Raw genomic sequence first — 20,227 nt, 5'->3', positions numbered from 1 at the left:
TTTTAGAAACTGATCCATATTTATCATTCAACTTAGCTAGCTTAGCTTTGCTAACTGGCTTAGTTACATTCGACGGATGTGGCTCATGTCTTTCCACGGATAATCCTTTTGATTATTCGACAGATAATTTTCATCATCCGTCGAATCCACATCCGTTGAAAGTCCTTCAACCAGATTGGAATCAAGCTTCTCCTTGTTCTTTTTCCAGGCTGCGTCACAAAAAGATTCTATACCCTGAACTTTAGTAATTTGAGCATGGACACCTCTAGATGATTTACATGCCTTAATTACTTCATGTTCTCGTTCAAGTTTTTATCTTAAAATCTCTTCTTTTTTTAAAGATTCAGTTAATTCATCATTGGCAGTTTTACATTCAATTCTCAATATTTCAAACTCAATGAATTGAGACTCTAGCACATTATTCCTCTCACTTAAAAACAAATTGTTTTCTTTAATTTTAGCATTTTCCTTAGTGAGAGACTTAAGAGTTACACGCAAATGATACAGCTCAATAGACATGTCATTGATGGCATCATTGCACTCAGACTTAGTTAAATGTGCTAGGTTAGTGGTGATTACCTGATTACTGGATGAACTAACTTATGTTCATCTAATTTGGCCATTAGGGCTAGGTTGACATAGTTTGTTTCTTCATCTTCATCCAGTCCATCTGCAGCCCAGTAATTTTCTTATGTAATGAAAGCCCTTTCCTTTTGCTTGAGCAACTCGAAGTATTTCTGCTTGTAATCAACGGGCTCAAACTTCTTTTTACCAGAGTTAGGCTTTCTGCACTCACTAGCAAAATGACCTGCCAAGCCACACTTGAAACACTTGAATTTAGACTTATCAACCATGTTTTTGTTTGACTTAGCTACTCCAAAATTCTTCTTGAATTTGAGCTTGTCAAATCTCCTGGATAGAAAAGCAAGATGCTCATCTATGTCATCCGTGTCATCTTGGCTTAACTGTTCTTCATTTTCAGCTACCAGCCCTTTACCCTTGCTTTTTCTAACCCTTGAGTTTGATACAGATTCCACAACTTCAACCTTCATATTTTTTTTCCTTTTCCTGCACAGCAACTAGTGCAATGGATCCTTCTTTCTTCCTTCCTTTCTTCATTTTTTCATCTTGCTCTATTTCAAGCTCATAGGTTCTTAGAATTCCATACAGTCTTTCCAAGGTGAATTCCTTGTAATCTTGAGAGTTTCTTAAAGAGACTGTCATGGGCTTCCATTCCTTTGGTAGAGATCTAAGGAATTTAAGGTTTGAGTCTTTTGTTTGATAGACCCTTCCATGCAATTTGAGAGCATTCAGTAGCTTTTGAAATCTACTAAATATATCAGTGAGTGACTCACTTTCTTCACAGTGAAAATGCTCATATTGCTGAATCAAGAGCTGCATTTTGTTCTCTCTTACTTGCTTAGTTCCATCACAAATAATTTGAATTGTGTCCCAAACCTCTTTTGCTGTTTTGCAGTTTATGATGTTGTCTAACATATCACCATTAACACCATTAAACAGTATATTCATGGCCTTTTTATCTTTCCTGACTTGTTCAATGTCTGGATCAGACCATTCATATCTGGGCTTTGGAACTGATGGTTCATTTCCTATAGCAGCTCTCATAGAAATATGAGGACCTCTCTCAATGCAGTCCACATAAGCGTCATCTTTAGAAAGAAGATGTAGGTGCATCTTCACCTTCCAGTGGTGATAGTTGTCTTTGTCCAGAAATGGAATTTTCACTCCAACATCCTTTCTGATCATTCTGCTGATTATGGTGATCTTTACTGTGGCGCCCTCCAAACCTGGGTCAGAAGTTTGGGGTCCACAACACATACACAATATATAAACCTGTATAAGAAATATTATTTGTAATGACTCTGCTTTACATAACTACGGATCGCAACAGGTTAAAGTATGAAAACAAGCCACAATCTTAACTTTTATTATAACGTACCAAATCCCAACTAATTTAACTTACAACTGATAATGAAATTATTCTTACAATCTTACTATCTCACTACTGTAGTAAGCTCCTGCTAGCTCGATCCAACTCAATCTGGAATCCTAACTCGTACATTTGACTAGGAAAACCTCGATATCAACCGTATCCTTCTTAACTGTAGAACACATAAAAAGATTCGCAAGAGTGAGCTAACTAGCTCAGCAAGTCACAATAATAATAACCGAGGTTAAACAATGATCAAACGAGATGATTCAAAGGAATCAGGTTTCTTGTTAAACAACCAATAGAATTGGATATTCATTTTAAGTTTTTTTTTAAAACCAAGGTTAGGCTGCTGATCAGTCACGCACTAACCCCGAGCAAAGCACACATCACTGTTCTAACAACTGGATCCAAGGCACACATTGGCCTAACTTGACCATCGATATGGTCTGACCACGAATCTGGTCCACATAAAAAAAACTATCCAATGCTAAAGCAGTTCAATATGATAAACAATATAATTCAATAAAATCGAATCATAATCAATAACAATAAAGCATTCGTATAAAAGCATGGTGAAAATTCATGGGTACCAAAAAGGATATGTCAAAGTATATAAAAGGAGTGGCCTCCAGCCTGTAGGATAATCGGGTATTAGATGAAAAATGTTTTTACAAGGTTTTAATACTTTGATGTCACAAGGTATGATTGAGTATAAACATTTCTGTATGTGTAAACAATTATGTTCCAGTGTTTGGTATATGGTGGTTATATATTTGTGGAGTAGTATCGTATTTGTGTGGTTTTATATCTGGTAAATCAACAAGAAATGGTTCACAAAGAAAAAGGTTTACGGCTCAAAGATCAAATGATGTGGCTCAGGTTCAAGATTGAAGGATTCAAAGTATTTCCAATATAAAACAGAGCTACTTTGAATATTAACAATATGTCACAAGAGAATTTAGAAATATTTGCAATATATCTCGAGGAAGGTTTAGAAGTACTTGCCTTATCATAATCGATTCCAATTTCACTTGTATTCGTCAATTGACTCTCTTCAACAATCACTTGTCTACTTTTCCTATGCTTCGATTCTATTTTCTGATTACTGGCTGTATTTTCTACATATCGATTCCGTTTTCTGATCACCTGCTTGCCTTTCTTACGCCTTGATTACTCTGCTAGGCATCATAAGTATCTATCAATATTTAACTCATACGATTCTATTCGACATACACTTCTATCTACCTTTCGTTTCACCCAAATCCGACTAACGGATTGAAAGTTACGCTATAAACAAGTAAACACCGAACATGTAGACCGACAGTCACTAACAAGTCATATATAGCACATAACACGTCAAATAATCAATGACATATCATTTATAAAGAAGTCTCGGATTATAAACAGGCTTTTGGGTATTCAAAATGATTTTTAAAACATTTTTCGGAATTAAAACGGGTCGTTAGATCAATTTCAAAGTAATAAACAGGGTTAGGTTGGCCAATTTTGGCTTCAAAACAATTTTATAATAATTATCGAGCCTTGAAAATAATTTAAAATAATATTTTAAAGTTCGAAACTATTTTTTGGAATTTTTAAATCATTTTTAAATAATTAAATCTAATTAAATAATTAATTAAATTCAATTAATAATTAATTAAATCAATTAATCAATTAATTTTTGAATTAATTAACCAATTAATCAATTAATTATTAACTAAAATTAATTAACTAATTAATTCAGATTTATTTTTGAATTAAAAATATTTTTTTTGGAATTAAAATAATAATTTTTGGAATTAAAAATGAATTTTAGAAAATGAATAATGAATTTTTGAATTTATTAGAAAATAGGAAATTCCAGAAACAGTTTATAAACCTTGCAACTGGAAACAGATGGATCAAAATCCCTTTTGCCAAGAACATCACCGGAGTTTGCTTGAATGTCAACCGGAATCTGGAAAATTTTCAGAAACCGGCGACTTTCCGGCAAACTTCCGGCGAGTCAAACAGAATTAACTCAACATGGTTTTTATTCGTTCTTGGTGCAAAATCATTCAGAATTTCATCCTCCATCCAGAAACAACAACAACGACCTTATCCGGTTACCAGAACTCGATCTCCGACCAAAGATCAAACCCAACCGGCGAACTTCGCCGGATAAACGAAATTCTTGATTTCAATACTAAATTCGATGAATTATGTGGGGAATTAAAGCCCATAATCTATAGAATCTAACACCCTAACTTTTAACAATCAAGAATCAAGAACAGAATTAAAAATCAAATTTAAAATTTTAAAAAAGAACAAAAGTTCGGTTTTAGCCAAAATAGATACAAAATTACATAAGATACATACGAAAATGATCATCATGATCTCAGGAATCATATTCAATCAACAAAACCTTCAAACAATTCCTTAAGATCATAAACCGAATTAAAATTTAAATTAAATAAAAAAAATGAAAATACGAATTTGATAAATAGACGACCTTATACGATGATTCTGGTACGGATACGATCGTCTTGTCGAGAACTTCGTTTTGACTATTCATACGCCTCCATCGGATTCCAATATCGTCTCCAAAACTTTGTTTGATTACGAAGAACACGAAGAACACGGTTCATTTCTCTGAATAATTATCTATTTAACTGTTTGCAAATGATTTTCTGTACAAAATAAAATACGGTAAAGGCTATTTATAATTACGGAAAATTAGTATCCCGTTGGATCATTCCGGATGTAAAACGGTACGTTTATTTATAAAAACTGATCCAAACGGTACCGGTTTTCGGGATAATTATCCAAATCAGTACAATTTGTAATGTGGTCTTGGTTCCAGCGCCTGGTTACACGTATCACGAGGTGATAATTGTGATAGTTTAATAAAAAGATCTCGTTTATCAAAAATACGAGTTTTATTGATTTACCGAAACGAATAATGTATTGAAAATGTTGTGCCGAGACCCGCGCAGGACAAACCGTACGCCGGATCGAAAAAGTCGAAACATGGAAAATGCTCGGAATATTACAATTAGGTTAGGAAGAAGTTTTCGGAAGAGTTTCGGGTTATAAAAACGTAACAACGGATGACGTCGGTTGGTTCCCGTTTTTATAAAATAGATTTTTAAATACCCGGAAAAAGATTTTATAAAATTCAAATGATTCCTATAAATTCATAAATCAACATGAAAATAATTAGGAAGATATGACAATTATCTATATTTTATTTTGGACATATAAAAATTAAAATACTCAATTAATAATATTTTTAAATATCCAAACACATTTAACTCTTAACAAATAATTCACAGAATAGATACATAACACATATAATAATTATTTATTAGCAAAAATAATTACACGTTATATCCCGGATATTACATTTACACTCTTTGTACTTCAAGAGATTGCTCAAATACCAATTGTTATTTCCAAATAATGCAACAAGAATTACAGAAGCACTACGCCATAGATTGGATTCTGCAACCTTTCACAGTGGGGTTGCAAAGAAAAGTGTAATAGTAGCCTTCAAAACTAATGTCTACCGCAACCCCTCTTTTTTTATGTTGCGGTAGAGTCAAAATATGTTACCAAAATGACATATTTAAAGATGATTTTTTTGAATTTAACTAATTAGTAATTTTTTACATAGGAATGAAATAATAATTGAAATATATATTTTATTTATTTTTAAAAGTTAATAATATTAGTGCAGTGATTTAAAATTTTATAATGATAAATTGAACGCTTTATTAAACTTAACAAGTCACTGGTAGATTTATTTACGATATTTTTATATTTTGAATTTCTTCATTTTTCATAAAGAAATATTGAATGCAATATTAATTAGCGTAGTTATATTTGAAATACATATTTTATTTATTTTTCAAAAATAATAATATTTATGTAATTGAAAGTTTAAAAACTTATCGAGTCATTAGTGATTTTATTTACAATGTTTATATATTTTTGACTTTCTTCATTTTTCATAAAAATATTTAAAATTATATTTATTTAAAGAAAATATAAATAATAATATAAATTTCAACAAAAAATTAGACCGGGCTATTTATTTTGATTAGAACTTGGACCCAGAGATGAAATTGGGGGCGGAATGTGAAAAATGGGAAGCCGATGGTTGAAATTTTAACCCAAAAAAAAGAGGGCGTCAAATTAGGGTTAAATGAAGCATAACTTTGAGACGTCTGTCTCGGTGTTTAGATATTCGTTTTTTTCTCTTTATTGTTAATATAGTTTAGATATGGATGTTTCCAAGAGGACTTCTTTGTTGAGGATGTGTTCTCGTGGTCCAAGAGTATACAAAATGGGTGTTTTTCTATCTTTGCTGCTTCTAATCAATTGAAGTTGTATTTACCTTTGTTCTTCGAGACGATTGCGAGTGAGTAGTATTCTTGATCTCTGATAAAATATACATGTATATCAATTGATGTATACTGTCTTTTGCTGCAGATTGTTGTTGGTGGTCATGGCTGCTAGGAGGCTCTCCTCTTTTTTGCTATCTCGTTCTCTGTCTCTTTCATCTGCCTCTGCTTCACCTTTCCTGTCTCAAGGTCATTTCATCTCTTTGCTTCTCTTTTGTGTTTTATTTTTCTGTTTTGTGTTTTGTGTGTGGCTGTTACTTACTCTGTATTTTTGTGTATTTGGTGCATTTTGCACCCTCTAGATTGGCAACTTTTATAAGAATTAAGAACTAGAGTGTATCTCCAATTTATTAGTTTGTTAATTGGAAAAATGTTCTTGATAAGATCTTGTATGTCAAAAATTAAATTAATTTGAGGAAAAGAGTTTTTCTTGTTTGTCAGATTTTAAGTTTTTGATATGGAGATTCTCTTATGAAGCCTGTGTGGATGTGTAGATAAAGTATGAATTCTTCGAATATTAATTACACCAACAGGTTTAGCACTGCTGCAGTAGCTGAAAAACCAATTGCTCCACCTGCTGAAATCAATTACACCAAGCTACTTATCAATGGCCAGTTTGTCGATTCTGCATCTGGTATGTTTTCCTTTCTTGACTAATAAATATATTGTGCCCATTGTCACTCATTGATTTTTTTTTGGTGTTGATATACATGCTGATATTTTGGTATTTACCCTTTTTTCTTCGAGACGATTGCGAGTGGGTAGTGTTCTTGATCTTTAAAGGTACATCTGGTAAATCTATTCAGTTATTTCCTTTTAATTGTTATAGCTTGTCTATGTGTTAACCATAATTAGCTGATGTCTGTGATTGTCCTCTACGTAAGTCTACAAATACATACTAATTTACTTCTTATCTTCTCTTCAAATTGTCTTCAAGAAATTTATAAGAAATTTATCTTCTTATCTGCAGCTTAGTTTAGTTTCTTCATCTTGAGGGAAGTTAATTAATCCTAGATAATACTTCATTTATCTTTGACATGAGCTATTTTTTAGAACACTGATGGAAGGAGATACTTCATTATTTTCAACAAATATTCCTCAGCAATCATCAAACTATGATGAACTCTTTATGCAGCAGCACATACTTTATATTGATAGTTTAAAGGTACGTGAACATCTAAAACTGCTTTTTGAACTTACTGAAATTTGGATTCTGAATGCAAATTTGCCTTTTAGGACTTGAAGACTACAAGGAAGCAGTTATATTCAGCTGCTGAGTATTTTGAATCATCTTATCAGAAAGATGATGATAAGCAACTGTAAGTTGGGTGTTAAAAACCTTTTGTTCCATTCTAGTTTCATCTTATTGTGTTAGTACTCATAGATGAGGACTAAATCCAAATCATTGTCAATTTTCCTTGTATGCTAGTATATCGCAATATTAACTTAACCTTTACCTTAAAGGGTTCATTGTCTGTTCTGTAAATTATACCGGGGACATCAAGTAACCAAACTGGTAGACCTCTGCAAAAGGAAACCAGTTCATTGTATTTTTGTGTCAAACTCCATACAACGGTGTGATAAATTAGGAAAAAACAAATCAATAACTTTTACCCGTATGTCCATTCAGACTCGATGAAAGGCCCGATTCTCAAGCTTACGTATAATCCCTGTGCTTGAATTTCTTTTATGAAACCCACTATATCTTTTCTTCCACTGAAATCATACTGCAAATTAATTCACTAAAATAAGGGTATACATTAATAATGTGCACATGCTCTCACATGATATTGAGTAACTCTCACAGGTTCATGGAGGTTCCAGAAAACATAGGTTTGTATAACTTGTAATCCTCCTTGTTTGGATTTTGAAATCAAAGATGCAGACAACATGTTCTTAAAGTGTGTTTGAAACCCTGAAAGATTATGCGACTAAAGCTCTCGTTAGTAGTGTGGATCATTTGGGTTCTGTTGCATTCAAGGTCAACAGTTTTCTGGATGATAAGGTCAATGAGTTTTCTGATGCAAAAGTCCGATTCTTGAACATTGAACAGGTACTGGATATTGTCTGAGAGGCTTATATTAACACAATTCATTTCTTCGCAATGCCTGAGCACATATATTCAACATGTGTATGCATCTGGGCTTGTTGCTCTGCCACCATCAATAAAATTATACAAATGACTGATATTTATTCTTTTGGTCTGCATTACAGCGATTAGGAACATGTCAAGGAGTTCACTGAGCAAAGTGAAGTTCAGCAACAGGCTGTGGTGATTGAAACCCCCAAGCACCATAAGCGATACATATGTCGAGGCAATTAAGATCTTGTCATTATTCAGAACTATATCTGCATTTGCTAGCACTTGGATTTTCGATCATTATAATGTCGAGTAGAAACCAGCTAACTTAAAACTCATCCTTCTTTGTGCAGACAAGCCCAGTATAAACAGTAATGGCATGTCAGAACTGATAAATAACAGTCCTAGCTTGTGTCTTGACGCGAACTTGATAAAATGCAAATGTAAGTGTATGGAGATCATAATTTTTCTTGACGCGAACTTGAGCAAATGCAAATATAATTAGTCTTTTGCCTCTCTCTTTTAAGAGATATCAGCCTTAATCTTATTACATAACTTAGTCTTTTTCCTACATGTTTTAAGCGATATCGCCTTAACCTAATACATTAAAAACTACATCGCTTGGAATGGAGATTAACTGTGATTGACTGCCCACCTCTTCCCCCATCTTACCAACTAAAGAAAGAGATTTGAAAAGGAATGCAGCTGGTGCATCTGGTTAACAAAGTTCTATTTTCTTTGTAGGAATTTGACCCAGAGGCAGCGTGAATTGATCGAGGAGTTCTCAAAAGAAGAGCATGGCGAAGATGATAAAACAGAAGAGAAAAGGAATGCATCTGGTTATCTGGTTAACAAAGCTTTATACCAAAGCTTTATACATTGCTCTGCCTCATTGTGGTACCTAGTTGAAGTAGAAGTAAATGAATTTTTTGGGGATATTGGGAGCAAATATAAACAGCTGCATGAGAATGTTCATATAGCATTGTAATAATCCTATCAAAAGGCAAAATGTAGTTTTATGGTTCAAGTTTATTTATTATTGATTGTGTTGGTTTTAAGAAAATTTCTTATTTATGGGCATGCTAATTTACAAACAATTCCTAGCATTTTTTTTGTAAAAGCGTTGCAATATGTCTTTATAGTGTTGCTAATAATCAGTGTAAAATGTTGCAAAAAACACTAAAAACGTTGCAAAAAATACTAAAAAGTGTTGCAAAAAGGTTGCATCAATACCCCACATGTGGGCTCCATTGCGGCCCCCATAAATATTGTACTGATAGCCCAAACCCTACTGTAACACTTTTCAAGACCTATTGCAACCCCATTGGTGTTGCAATAGCACGTTTCTGTAACGGATAAATAAGGGTTGCAATAGGGTGTCACCGGGGTTGCAAAAAACTCTATGGCAACGCCTAAAATTGCAACCCCGAAAAAGAGTCGCCATAGCCTTTTTTTGGCCTTTAGCAACGCTTTTTTGGCCTTTAGTTACGGTATCTTGGGGTTGCGGAATCCAATCTATGGCGTAGTGAAGGGGGATTGAATGTAATTATAACTGTGTTTGATTTTGTAAGAAAAGCGGAATGAAAGTAAAATAGAAATCAAAACACAAAGCAATATTACACAAGGCTTTAAAACTTTCTGGTGGATTTGAAATTATTCACCAGAGATATATATATAATGATGAGAACTCTGTGATGCTTGAATATCGTATAGCTGCTTACAAGTTGAACAACAAGAATAACTGAGAAATTCTTTACATATTTTGCTTTTTCTATTTCTCTAGTTTTTCTTTCTAACTTGAATACTTTTCAACTTGCTACTCCATGTTTATATATTACCAAGTTACATGATAGTAAGACAAGACAATAAGACAATCTTAATCTAGTCTAACTTCATGTTGCTGCATTACTCTATCCAGCATCTTAGAATATCTTCATAATTGCATGGAAATGGTAATGCTTCTTTGTTCTCTAAGTCCTGCAATTAGGCTGACACATTCCATTGGCAAACACCCGACGCATGTGACTGTGTTGTCACTGTCAACTGCTCTTTTGAATGTATGATCATCCGTTGGGACTATATTGGTCATCCGTCGGGAGCCTTGTTAATTATCTATCGGAAGCCTTTGTAGATCATCCGTCGGGAGTCTTTCTGCCACTTGACTCTATTTCATTTATACAGAATTACAAGACATCTTATATTTACAATTAGCCAACGTATTCTACATATCAATCTAGTAGTCAATATGACTCAAAGAATCCTACAACATCTACTCAACTAAATATTGTTATTTGCAGAAATGTGCTACAATACTTATTTTTACATAAGCTACACTCTCGATGGATCTCGATGGATGTTCAGAGGTCATCCATTGGGACTATAAAGATCATCCATCGGGACTATTGTAGAACATCTGTCGACAGCTACAAAAATACTAAGTTAAATCTACTAAGGTGTTTTGTTCAACTTATCATCAAGTTCATAACATATTCCTAACAAAGTCCCGTCATAATTTAAGTTTGTATATTTTTCAACAAAATTTCTTGTCATCATTATTCACACATTATGCATGCAATCCAAGGAGACTTAGTGGGCTAAGACACATTATAATGAAGACAAGCACACATTTGTAAAATTCTGATAAATCTTCATTGCCCATTATTATCTATACAACATAATATTCAACGCCTAAACTCCCATTTATATTGTCACAAACCTAATTTTTTTAAATTGAAAATAAACATGTACTAGGATGATTGTGGGCATAATATAATTAAGGATAACGAAACAATTACAAATACAAATTTCTAAAGAAGTTCGTATCTTACATGGCAACGATACCATTTGAGACTAATATAATAACGTTGATATTTCTATGATTATCATATCTTAATTGAGAAATGCAAATTTCTTGTCAGTTGACGAGACTCGAAATTGAATATATTTATTTCACATGAAAATGAAACTGACAAATTTGTCCAAAGATTAGTTACACAGATTGCATATTGTCAAATCAAAATTTCACCATCTATTAAGTATTTCACCTCTTCAGGAAATTGGCATAAATTGAGATTGTAATATAAATTTTCTTCATGAAAATCCTGAAAAAATATACAAATTACAGATTGAAATGATAAGTCTACTTAAATAAAACTTTAAGCAACTCAGAGTCCATAAGAATTCAAGAAAGAATTCAAGAACAAATTGATCAATAGAACATGGGTAGGAAATATAGAGATTAATATGTATATCTGTTCAAATCAACTCATCAGACTGTTGTTAGTTAATAATCTAAACTGAGTTTCTTTTATTTAGTTGGCAGCGTGTCCACATCAGGAATAAAGAATTAGTCATAGAGTTTATCAGTATTTTTAGGAGGTGTTTGAATAAGTTGAAGTAGTGGAGATCCTGTAGGAAAGTAGTTCCTTGTTTCTGGGTGTAGCTTTCTTTTAAACGTTGTATTCTCTTTATTTTAAGTTATCAGAACGTAATTCTAAGTTTGCTGAGTTATCTTTCCGGTTTGAGTGTCTCTAAACTAGTATACAGATTAAGTGTGCATGTGTATATCGATCACTTGCAGGTTTGATCTCTACATAAACAAGAAACAAAATGTGTTAGTGTAAAAATTTCGTCACAAATGGCCAGATATATAATTAATTTCAATTATGCTAGAGATCTTATAGACTATAGTAGACCCACAAATGTCTTTATTTTTCCGGTTATGAATTGGATTCTTACCACACATTTTCTTTTACCGATGGTAAATTTAATGAATACCTAGTTTGTAGAATTCATTTTTAAATTTCATAAGAAATTGACTACAGAAATAGAGATACTGATATCAAATCTTCACAAATCGAATAATAATATGTGATTAGATCAATTAATAAAGTGGAAAACACTTCATGCAACTCAGATTTTATAAGAAATCAAGAAAGAATCGAAGAATAATTAATCAATTAAGCAACGATAAGAAATGTAATAAAAATTAACTTGTACATCTCTCCGTATCAACTCATAAAACAAGAAAAAAAAATCAAAGCGATTATAGATGGTTGATACAATTGGATGCGAAAATATCAAGCAGTATAAATTTGTTATATATATATAGACAGTGTATTGAGACTATAGAAATGAATATTTCTCTGCAACTATCACTACTGTAACTAACCAGCACGAGCAAGAGGAATAAATTATTCATTTCCAGTAACAATATAGATCATTGTAATTGTTGTTATATAAGTGTTTCTTGGAGGCTCGTTCTACTTGCCCTAGTAAGTTAGTTATTGTATTTGTTATATATTCAGGTATGCTCTTTTTTTCATGCTTCATGTAAAAATTCAATGCAGATTATAGCAATTGTATTTTTGTTTTTTAGAAATAAAGAAAAAAAAAAGGATGTATATCTTCAGGAAGAAGGGAAAAAGCATGCTTATCTTCACATTGTTAACCTATGCTTCTCTCAGACTGGGCGGGAGTTTTCCAGTTCGCCACATATTTTCTAATTTTAGGAAAAATCCAAGTGAAGCTCCAAGTAACATGAGATAGACTTTTGGTACGTACGGCGCATAAGTGATTATCATGATTCATAAACATCACTTTCTCTAACAGAAAATGATTACTGCTAAACTAAGCTAGCCACGTATTACTTAATTATTTATCATACACGCCCACGCCCTGCATGTAAGCCATCTGTCCATCTTTGCTTACCAAGCAGCTGGTTCGTCCGTAAAACTGGCCAGGTACATTTTCCTCAGCACTATAAATAGGAGCCAATGTTGCATGCAGATTTCCCATAGAAGAAAGTAGCATTTCTTTAATATATATATCAAACATCCTCTTGGTTCCAGTGTTTAGGTTTCAAAACAAAATGAGGTCCAGGATCCCTGTTTTATTGTTTCTGCTTTCCTTGCTCTGCGCAGGTTTCCTGCAGATTACTTCAGGTAAATTATATCACTGTTTATAACATCGTTGCTTTTATGCACACATGCTTATTTATATATTATACTAACTTATTAGTACACCTTACTCAAAAAATTTTACAGCCTAATTTTCATGTACACTAGCATTTACAATTGATTAATGTATATTCAATACTGCAGGTTCGCGTCTACTGAATGAGCAACAAGTAGATAACCAGCAACCATGTGGACAACAAGGTGCAGGCCAACAGGCTTGTAACCAGCAGCAACCATGTGGACAACAAGGTGCAGGCCAACAGGCTTGTAACCAGCAGCCTGGAGTCCAGCAAGGCCAGCAGCAGCCTGGAGTCCAAGGCCAGCAGCCTCAGCAACCAGGAAATCAACAAGGCCAGCAGTCTCAGCAACCAGGAAACCAACAAGGACAGCAACCAGGAAACCAACAAGGACAACAACAACCCGGAAACCAACAAGGACAACAACAACCAGGAAACCAACAAGGACAGCAACAACCTGGAAACCAACAAGGACAACAACAACCAGGAAACCAACAAGGACAGCAAGGCCAACCAGGAAACCAGCAAGGACAACCTCAACAACCAGGAAACCAACAAGGCCAGCAAGCGCAACCAGTAGGTATCTGTCATGGAACATTTGCTGACAATCAACCATCATCCCAAGATGCTATCTCTCTTGTCCAATCTACTGGGATACGAAGATTGAGACTTTATGGCCCCGACCAGAATGCTTTGCAGTCCCTTAGAAACACCGGAATTGAAGTTGTGCTTGGTGTCCCCAACGACCAACTTCAGTCAGTTGCCTCTTCCCAAAATAACGCTAATCAGTGGGTCCAGACTAATGTCCAAAACTATCAAGACGTTAACTTCAGGTTTATTGTTGTTGGAAATGGAATTACTCCCGCCCACGACCAAACTTCTCAGTTTGCACAGTTTGTCCTTCCGGCCATGCAAAACATTCAGAATGCAATTTCTGCTTGCGGACTACAAAACAAAATGAGAGTCACCACTGCCATTGATCAGTCCGAGATTCTTAGCCAATCTTATCCACCATCACAGGGTCAATTCAGGCCTGAAGTCAGACAATTTATCGACCCCATTATCCAATTCTTGGTAAACAACAACAATGTACCTTTGCTAGTGAACCTTCACCCTTATTTTAGCTATGTGCACAACAAGGCAGATATTCCTCAAGAGTTGGAATCTTCTGGTAAAGGTGGACAGCATCCACGACTTGAATATGCTACTTTCCAGAGGTCAGATGCAATTGTACAAGATGGACAACTTGGCTACACAAATGTTTTTGACGCCATGGTAGACAGTGTACACTCTGCATTAGAGAAGGCTGGTGGATCATCTTTGGACGTGGTCGTGTCTGAAGTTGGATGGCCAACTGCTGGTGGTGATGCAGCTTCTGTTGAAAATGCGTCCACTCACAACAACAAGCTGATTAACCATGTGCTCAACAACGGAACTCCAAAAAGGCCTCAGAAACGTATTGAGACTTATATTTTCAATTTGTTTGATGAGAACAAGAGAGACAGTGAAGAGTTCGAGAGGCACTGGGGAGTCTTCTGGAACAACAAGCAAGCCAAGTACCAGATCAATTTTCAATCTCAGTAATTTTGTTGTGTTTACGTAGATGTTTAATTATGTCTAATAAGATTCGGACATGCATATATGAGTATATGTCCTCCAAATAAAGAATGTCAGTGATCACTTGCTGCTAATAAAATGCTATGTTTTGTAGCAAAATTTTGTGATTTTAATTCATCTTAATAAAGATAATAAATAAGAAACATGGTTGATCCCTTTTCTTTCTGTGTAAAACAAACTTGTCGTTCTGTTTTACTTTACCAAATGAAAGCACAAATCTGACTGAAAATTAGATCCAGGAGTGTAAAAATTGAATAGTTTCAATTAGTTCAAGAATTAATTTGATTGTACCTAGGAAAGTTTTAATATTGTGAATCAGTGTTTTGTATAAAATATTAAAATTTATAGTAAAAACTAGGGGTGTATTCATTTGAGATTTTAATGAATTATTAATATTCAGCATATTCACTACAACAAATTTGCGGTAATTGGCTCAATTACAATGATTTCAGTAAAAAAAACCTTCGTAAATAGCTTTATTTGTTGTAGTAATTTTATGAATTTTGTAAATTTATGAATTGTTTAAATTTCACATAGATTTGGATGTTAATTTTTAATTCTACCCAACTTTGGTGTATTTTGATGAAATGATTTTGGTGGATTGAAAACCGTTTTCACTTATATATTATTATTTACTAGTTTAAATCCCGTGCAATGCACGAGTACCGTTAAAATTTAAATAAATTTAAAATTTTATTTATCCAAATTATATATTAGTTTTAATATATTTATATAAACATATAATAATTATAAATTTATAATAAAAATATTAAAAGAATTAGGAATTAGTTAGTACAACAAGTTTTTAGTCGTTATTTAGATGGATAAGGAGACTAAGTAATATAGTAATTTAGTAGTTTACCATGTATATAATACTAATGATTTATTTTTTTAATAATTCAAATAGGGAAATTAACATTTGAGCCAAAATATACCTTATTCCGGTATTATATTATAGTATAGAAGTATAGATTTTCTAATAAAAAATTGTTATGATTTGTAAATCAATCAAAATCTGTATTCCAAGTAAAATTACCCATGACTCTTGCAAATCTTTTAAAATTAGAATTGGATTGAATAGTTACAGATTTTATAAGATTTTTTTTTAAAATTTCAATTGAATACTCACAGATATTATTTGAAATCTAATTTGAATATGTTCATATTTTAAAAATTATTTAAAATTTTTATTGAATACGTGCTGATTTTGAAAATTAATAATCTCAAATAAATACATACAAACCCTAGATTCATACTTTTTCTATGTATTTTATAATCCACCTTATATATATCATGGGTCCTAACAATTACAAATAGATATTATATATTTTGATAAATTAACATTTTACCAAATAAATCTTTTTCGTCCTAATTATTTAAATAAAGAGTAATCAACTAATATATTTTGACAAAACTTTGTTTCGAGTAATTCTACCTTGATTTTCAAAATCAATTATTTTTATTTTCACACAAGGGAAAATTTCATCCAATGCTTATTGTTAGTATTTATTATAAAATCGATCAAAATCATGATTTCAAAAATTTATTAAAATAGTAAGTGTCAAAATATTTTAAAATTTAGAATATTACAATATTTATAAGAAAGATATTAATTAATTCTGATGTCCTAAAACTAATTAACAAATTATATAAAAATATATGAAAGAAAATTCTTAATTGGACTTATTAGAGTTGTATTTAGAGTCGCGATCCACATAAATTACATGCAACGAACCAAATTTAACCACTAAAATAACAATTTAATGGTTGAATTTACAATTTATAAAAAATATTTATAAATCAAGACAATTTTCGACTTGTTCGTGACCATTTTGACTGTATTGCTCTATTTTTATGCTTAGTATGTGGTGGGATAATTATTTACATTAAGTTTTATTAAGCTTATTAGAGTTTATTTATGGGCTTTTTTTTATTCAGCGGCGGCGTTAAGTTGGCTTTGGCGTGAATCAGTTAACTGATGATTGTTTGTAAGTTTGAATATAAATATGAGATTTCTGGATCAAATTTGGGTATGTTAAGCTGAAAAATGGACTGAAATTTGTAATTTTGGGCCATTAAAGTTTTTCCGAAAATTAAATTGTTTGGACAGGTCTTTTAAATTTTTTCCGAAAATTAAATTGTTTAGGCGGGATTTTTGAAATTTTAATTGAAGAATCAAATTTGAATATTTTCGGTCGAATTTAATCGGTTGTATTTAACCGATCGAAGTTAGATTAAAAGTAAATATTACTCCCGCATATACGACCGATTTTTGGACCGGTCGTATTTACTCTTGTTTCTTGTAGTATTTAATGAAGTAGATTAAGGGTGATAACGGGTCGAGTGAAATTGTATAATCCGCATAAATCGATCCAATATTAAAACCAACCCACAGCAAAACCGAAATGTGGTTTGCTGTCTTGGTTTAATTACTTTAAAAATTCTTGGGGTGTGGATTAATTTCAGTTTAACCTTAACCCAACCCGCTTATAATCCATACCGCTTCAATACACCTGTATGTATATCACGATTTTATATTTATGATTATATAACATTTTTTTTCCTTTAATCACAAACTAAATTCGTGTTAAATCTCATGAATTTATCACCAACTTATCAATGGATTGTGTACAGCTTTTCTCTAAAAATAACGTCGAAAACTTTTCTAGTTCTTTTGCATCGAACATATATTTATTGCAACTAATAAAATTGATCAACATATTGTTAAACGTTAGTCATTTGAGTTAATACAAGTGATTTACTTTACAATGAAAGAAGTATTTTATTAACTATGTGAATTTTAAGAAAAAAAGTTTAATTAGCAGAAATATAACTTTTATTTCAAGACCACTAATAAGAAATGTTATGAACCAACAAAATCCAATAAACTGAACAGAATAAAAATCAAAATGAGTGGCTTGATTTTATTGAGTTACAAGGTTCAGAGTGGTTTGATTTTTTTTCAAAATTGTAATTATACGGTTTGATTCGGGTTTGACATCTAAACCGAATCAAACGAGACTGTATTCACAACTAATTTAGATTTTGATTCCAGTTTGACATCTAAACCGAATCAAACCGGACCGCGATCACCACTAATATAGATGGTAATGTAAATTTCAGAGAGGGAGATTTACTAACCCCTAGAGAGAAATGAGAGTCAAATACCAAAAACTAAAAGATAGTAAAAAAAAAAGTAAGCCGAGAATCATAATTTAGTTTTTAATAAATCTAGAATATATGTTATAAGATAATGGTTCCTTCAATCCTCAGTAAATTCAACATAAAAGGACAGTTCTTCCTCTCCAAACTTTTTTCAAGACCTCACAACAACTATTGTATTTCTCGTTCAACCCTCGCTGCGAAAAATTAAGATGGAGATCATTCCATCGACACCATATAAACCGATCAGTTTTGACCTTTACTCTAGTATCTGCAAATATGAACTTATCTTTCTTTCTTCGAGTTATATCTATGAGTATTTGTGTTTTATTTATATGGAATATAGTTAATTTGTGAGTTTCAAGTTTTATTGTTTTATTTTTTTATATATGGATTAATTTGTGGAGTACATATATGTTTATTTATAAATATAAGTATGTATATATATGTATATTTTTTATGTGTGGGTATGATTTGAAGAAGAATAAAAGGTTAATATCTAATCTTCGTCTAGGATTCTTTGTTATGAGATGTCTCGAACTTCACCATTTCAAGAAAGTCTGTGTTCTAAGATTGCTGATTTTTATTGAAATTTTAGAGGCCAATAAATAAACGCTGATACTATAATTCATGATTATGATTTTGATGAGTCAATGAGAGTTATGTAGATATGAAGTGTAAAAGAATAAATCACCAAGAGTATGTTGCACACTTGAGAAGGTTTAAGACCATGTAATGGTTTATGGCCTGCTATATTAATACATGATATTCACTTCTTACGATAAATCGTACTCTATTTTGAATACTCTTGTTTTGATTATAGTTTTATTTGCTTTAAGCTTATCCTCACGCCCAAGTAAAAGTTGGTTTATGTTGCATCTTTTTTGTTGCTAAAATTGTTTATGGTTTCGATTGTATTACTTATTATATTTTAAAAGGTTTTTGAAACCCATATATATTTAATTTGAGACATTTAATATCAAAATGTTTGATTGCGTTATCTTGTTATGCTATAAGCCCTTTTAGTCGTCTAGCTACACTATATTATTTTGTTGTAAGCTCAATTATCTATCAGCTTATTATTTATTCTTGATTCTTATTTATAAATCCAATAAACCCTTTGATTATAGAATGTTTTCACTTAATGGAGGATCGTGGACTTGGTAAAAATTTCACTAAACGAGTTTACTTTAAGATATATGAAGTTTCCCTTGACGGTCCAACGATATTCTTTGCAAAAAGAAACACTATCAAAAGAGTTATACAATAATCCGCAAGTTGTTCTCTAATCTTTTCTACGAATCTGAATAAAATCTGAATCAGATTTGAAAAATTATTTCAAAACATCCTACTAATATATTATATGACAAGTTTTAAGAGAATAATAATTAGAGAGTAGTACTAAAACGTACAAATAGGTGGTAAATGAGATTCAAAATATTTTTATCTAGTTGTTATTATGAGAAATATAAAGTCACATATTTTTGGAAAAAGGAATAATAAGTTTTATAAAATTTATAATGATTTGACAGAGCACCCTGAATTTGCTCGATTTTGATACTTTTTTAATCTTTAAAATGCTTAAAGATTAAAATCTTTTTCGTAGAATTTTCTTTCTTAAGTTTGTAAGTATTACAACTAGTTTTATAGGCACTTCCACTAATATCAATATATGAAACAACCCAATTCTTCTTTTCATAAAGTTTTAACTTTTAAGTATTACAAATTAAAAAATGCAGCTTCGTAATTAACTTTAAGAATAAAGGGTTTAGTTTAAATTACACCATATCCCATGATAAAACTTAATACAAAATTTAAGTACAAATTCATATATGGTCATTTATTTTAAAGATATTTCAAAATACATGATCTCGTTTTAGATAATTAATTTAGAGTTGGTCTCTTCGATTCTTCACAATTTTGACTTTTCCTTATCCTTGAAAGAAGATGCCTCATTGTAATTTTTCCCGGCTGAAAGTATACATATTCACAAGAGAAGTGAAGATTAAGGTATAATTAGGTTTCTGATGGCCTGAATATTAGAAATTAGTTAG

The 20,227-nt window shown here is 32.1% G+C and overlaps 2 protein-coding genes across 5 annotated transcripts; both read left to right on the top strand.

Annotated features, from left to right (window-relative positions):
* Nucleotides 1-6,054: 6,054 nt before the first annotated feature.
* LOC141692962 (protein ABIL3-like) lies at nucleotides 6,055-9,458 on the top strand. Of its 4 annotated transcripts, XM_074497935.1 has the most exons (11): nucleotides 6,055-6,356; nucleotides 6,428-6,528; nucleotides 6,873-6,973; nucleotides 7,087-7,122; nucleotides 7,393-7,504; nucleotides 7,576-7,658; nucleotides 8,147-8,172; nucleotides 8,262-8,392; nucleotides 8,554-8,654; nucleotides 8,773-8,862; nucleotides 9,164-9,458. In XM_074497935.1, exons 5-9 carry the CDS (start codon nucleotides 7,400-7,402, stop codon nucleotides 8,581-8,583), a joined length of 375 nt encoding a protein of 124 aa, XP_074354036.1. In that variant the 5' UTR covers nucleotides 6,055-6,356; nucleotides 6,428-6,528; nucleotides 6,873-6,973; nucleotides 7,087-7,122; nucleotides 7,393-7,399; the 3' UTR covers nucleotides 8,584-8,654; nucleotides 8,773-8,862; nucleotides 9,164-9,458. The 4 variants fall into 4 exon arrangements, with proteins under 4 accessions (XP_074354036.1, XP_074354035.1, XP_074354034.1 ...); XM_074497934.1 differs by having other exon boundaries at nucleotides 7,087-7,504; XM_074497933.1 differs by having other exon boundaries at nucleotides 6,873-7,122.
* Nucleotides 9,459-13,202: 3,744 nt separating this feature from the next.
* LOC141692922 (glucan endo-1,3-beta-glucosidase, acidic-like) lies at nucleotides 13,203-15,124 on the top strand. Its single transcript, XM_074497882.1, has 2 exons — nucleotides 13,203-13,362; nucleotides 13,522-15,124. Exons 1-2 carry the CDS (start codon nucleotides 13,290-13,292, stop codon nucleotides 14,976-14,978), a joined length of 1,530 nt encoding a protein of 509 aa, XP_074353983.1. The 5' UTR covers nucleotides 13,203-13,289; the 3' UTR covers nucleotides 14,979-15,124.
* Nucleotides 15,125-20,227: the final 5,103 nt, after the last annotated feature.

Source organism: Apium graveolens, chromosome 10, assembly GCF_009905375.1.
Source record: "Apium graveolens cultivar Ventura chromosome 10, ASM990537v1, whole genome shotgun sequence".
Taxonomy (NCBI): Eukaryota; Viridiplantae; Streptophyta; class Magnoliopsida; order Apiales; family Apiaceae; genus Apium; species Apium graveolens.
Note: the sequence above shows the minus strand (reverse complement) of the source record. Positions and strands in the feature narration are given on the sequence as shown.